The sequence below is a fragment of the Elaeis guineensis genome, chromosome 5 (genome assembly GCF_000442705.2).
Source record: "Elaeis guineensis isolate ETL-2024a chromosome 5, EG11, whole genome shotgun sequence".
NCBI lineage: Eukaryota > Viridiplantae > Streptophyta > Magnoliopsida > Arecales > Arecaceae > Elaeis > Elaeis guineensis.
The window spans coordinates 124,322,796-124,326,886 of NC_025997.2; the positions used below are offsets into that span (position 1 = coordinate 124,322,796).

The window sequence follows — 4,091 nt, forward strand, 5'->3', positions numbered from 1 at the left end:
ATTTTAATTTGATTAGATTTGAGTCTAAATTTAATCAATTTTATCTAAATCTATCTTTTATATATATATATATATATATATATATATATATATATATATATATATAATTTGTTGGCAGTTGTAACTCCAACTCTTAGAGGCTACATCTTCTGTGCATATTGGAAGTTCCCAATGGTAGTAGTGAATGGATAAGGATGGCTTCTCTTCTCCCTTTTTCTTAAGGGTTTAACTAAGCTTGGTTTTTGTAAAATGTAGCAGCATTACATTAGTTAATCTAATGTACATGTATTAATGTGGCATGACTTGGAAGGTGACGCGAGGAGAAACGGTTGCAAGACGCAGGTGGGTGGGGGAGGGGCACGTGACCTCACCAATTCGCCCTCAACCCAGACAGCTCATGTGCGTTTTGATTTGTTCTTTACTGCAATTTGTTTCAAGCCTTGCGGGCTCGGACTCGACTCGCGAGAACGGCCAACTTGTCTCCGTATACAAAGGGATTTAGGAAAATCCCCCACCCCACCCTCTTCTATAAATATGAAATACCACCTCCCTCCCACTTCCCCTTACAAGCAAAACCAGACACACTCTTGAACCCCACCTTTCCTGTCTCTCTTCTCTTAGCTCCATTTCTCTCAAAGCCTCTCCAATGGGGGTCCCAAGCTGCTCTCTCTCCAATGCTCTCTTCCTCCTCCTCTCTTCTTTCTCCCTCTTTGTGCACAGTATTTTCGGGGACTCCGATTGGGAGAGTGCGCATGCCACGTTCTACGGTGGCGGCGATGCATCGGGAACAATGGGTAATTAAGCTTACACATTTGCACTAATAATGTCCAATTATTGATCATTGATGAAAGTTTTGGGAATATGGTTGATAAATCATTCTAATGGGAGTATTCTATGTCTTTATAGGAGGTGCTTGTGGCTATGGCAACCTCTATAGCCAAGGTTATGGCACGAGCTCCGCCGCCCTTAGCACGGCACTGTTCAACAATGGCCTCAGCTGTGGGTCGTGCTACGAGTTGAGGTGCGACGACGACCCCAAGTGGTGCCTGCCGGGGACCATTGTGGTCACTGCCACCAACTTCTGCCCTCCAAATTATGCCCTTGCCAACGACAATGGAGGGTGGTGCAACCCCCCTCGCCAGCACTTTGACTTGGCCGAGCCTGCCTTCCTCCGGATCGCTCAATACCGTGCCGGGATCGTGCCCGTGTCCTTCAGAAGGTAAGCCCCGTGTTACTCACCGAGTCCACGAGTTCAAAAAATCGACACATGATCCTAAGTTTTCTAACAGAAATCAACCGAATTGTCCTGCTTTTTGTGTCTGGGTGAGGTCCAAGTTTTGGTCATCTGGTGGTGGGTTCATAGGCTTGACCCCGATACCAGTTCCTCACAGTTGGCTAGAGCCAGTTGTAGGTGTCATGTCATTCTCAACAATATGGCTCTAGCTGGGTTTATCAAATATCATTGTTGCATAGTTTTTATGATATCAACTGATGCCATGCTAATGAGAAAGATATATTGTTCAGTATAATTTATCCATGATCCACCAAATATTTTCAGCATGCAATGAGTTCTTTAACCATGTTAATGATATCCCCCTGTAGGGTGCCATGTGTGAAGAAGGGTGGGATTAGATTCACCATTAATGGTCACTCTTACTTCAATTTGGTCTTGGTCACCAATGTTGCGGGTGCCGGCGACGTGCATGCCGTGTCCATCAAGGGATCCAAGACTGGCTGGCAGGCGATGTCACAAAACTGGGGACAAAACTGGCAAAGCAACGCATACCTCGATGGACAGAGCCTCTCCTTCCGAGTCACCACCAGCGACGGGAGGACCGTCACCAGCTACGATGTCGTGCCCGCCGGCTGGCATTTCGGGCAGACCTTCGAAGGGGACCAATTCTAAAGCGTCCAGGACTTGCTAGGCTAATTATCGATATTTTTTCTTTGTCGCACCATTTGCATTGGTTTTTAATATTGGATTAAGTAGGAAGAAGCCTATTGTGTTGTGTTGAGAGGTTTGGCTATATATGCTGGGGTAGCTTTCACTAAGCACCCGCAATGCCTACTACTCGGTATATATAGATGGATACGGATAGATGTATAATTGTTTTCGGCGTCTTATTGGTACATAGGTTTGCCTTTTGGAAAGATGCCAAGGCTAGGGATTGTAGGCATAGGGAAGTTGGGTGGTCTAGTTTGTTTGGTAGCCCTCGGTCCTCATCGCATGGATCTAGATGTCTGTGGGGACCAAACTCTTGTACTTCAAGTATGTTTGTGAGAATGCTATTGTAGACCGCTATTTGTGTAACAAAGTGTTCTATAAGTATTACAGAGGTTTGTTATTTTTCATTCTACGTTATTATCCTCTCTTGCAGTATTTATTACGAGGACTCTATGTAAAATTTGGGTGAGCTCTTGAGATGTTTGATGGGTAGCTTTTTCCTTTTACGAGAATAACTTCATCGGATACGTCAACCGTTATTACCGAGCAGATATATAAATGCGACAAGAACTTAATCGAGGAAGAGGACAAGCTGCCGGACAAGCTGCCACGGCTTTCTCGCTAAATCTTTTCTTTGACATTTTTTTCTTTAGGAAGGCATTTAGATCACTACGACAGATCGGAGGCTGCGAAAGAGATCCAGTGGTTCGTGTTACCATTATCCTTGTTTGGTGTCATGCGTGGGAGGAACCAATGTCCCTTTCTCCATTAAAATTTTGGTGGTAAGTTTCATGTGACAGCCTAAACGTTCATGTGACCTAATTTACTTTTCTTTATTCTAATTGTGTGGTAGAGTTTTGACGAACTCAATTGGAGAACGGATGATGGAGCCACGTAATACTAATTTGGATTAAATATCCTTGGTCCAGGGTTGGTATTGCCGATCCGTCGTTTAAATGGTCTCTTGAGACTTGAGGACGTCCACCAATGTCACAAATGATGAACAAACTTTTCGGTGAATGTAAATTACTTGCGGCACCACGTCACGTCATACTTTTACACTTCTCCATGGAAATATGTAGCTTGACAAGTTAATGCCACGTACGTTGTTATAGTAATGCTTCACAAATTGAAATGTGCTACTTCATGAATTGAGCCGCCCGGTATGCGCAAGATCAGCAAGTAGTGAACTATTACTGTATAATCCAAGCATGCATAAATCTTGAAATAAAAATCTTAAGATTATCAAGAACAAAAAAAAAAAAGAAGACAGAAAATAGCAAAACAAAATGCTTTGATTTAAGTCCGCCATGCTTAATATTTGCGTTTGAATCCGCATAGACTTTAGTTCCTGCTTGAGCGACGCAAAGAAAAAGAAGGGAGAGAAAGTCATGCAAATGGGTCGTCCACGCGTTCGGCTTTCCAGTTTTCCCTTGCTTCTAGCAGGGTTTTGGATATTCATAGTTCAGCAAAGGAGGTTCCTGTGGGGGATTCTACAGCCATGCCATCAAGTCATCCTCCAAAGGCAGTTAGTTCATGAGAAAGGCAAAGGGGTGGTGGCATCTCCTCCCAGATTGCCTACCCGCGAGCAACCAACCACCTGACCGGATATGCAAGTTAAGGACTCTACTTCGCCTTTCTCTTCATATGGCAGTCAATCGTCTTCGCCTACTCGTACCTGGGCTCAGGTAGTTCAAGGGAGTAGGCGTTTTCGGTAGTAAATGCCTGGGCCTACATCAGAAGACATTTCTATGTTGGAGGCCAAATTCTCCGATTTGGTTGTATTTTCTGAAGGCGAATTGCAGCGTACTGCGAAGAGAAATAAGTTGGGGTTCTGGTGGGCAAATTCCTTGAGCAATGATTTGTTGTTAAATTTGTTCAGAAGGAGATGAAGAACCGTTGGCAGGTGACGGGGGACTTCCAGGTTATTCCTTTGTCTGAAGCATTTTTACTGTTTTGTTTGCCCACGGAGGAGGTTCGAGATTGTATTTTGGCGATTGGCCCTTGGACTTTGGCTGGACAACTGTTGGCTTTAGAGAAATAAAGGTCGGATTTCAAACCATCCAAAGACTCCATTCAGTTTGTCAACATATGGCTACGCTTGCCAGATTTACCAATAGACGTTTGAGACAAGGATATGATTTTG

At 44.0% G+C, this 4,091-nt stretch overlaps 1 protein-coding gene across 1 annotated transcript; it reads left to right on the forward strand.

Moving 5' to 3' along the window:
* Positions 1 to 554: 554 nt before the first annotated feature.
* On the forward strand, positions 555 to 2,332 carry LOC105045971 (expansin-A2). The gene is made up of 3 exons (XM_010924431.4): positions 555 to 794; positions 907 to 1,219; positions 1,603 to 2,332. Exons 1-3 carry the CDS (start codon positions 647 to 649, stop codon positions 1,904 to 1,906), a joined length of 765 nt encoding a protein of 254 aa, XP_010922733.1. The 5' UTR covers positions 555 to 646; the 3' UTR covers positions 1,907 to 2,332.
* Positions 2,333 to 4,091: the final 1,759 nt, after the last annotated feature.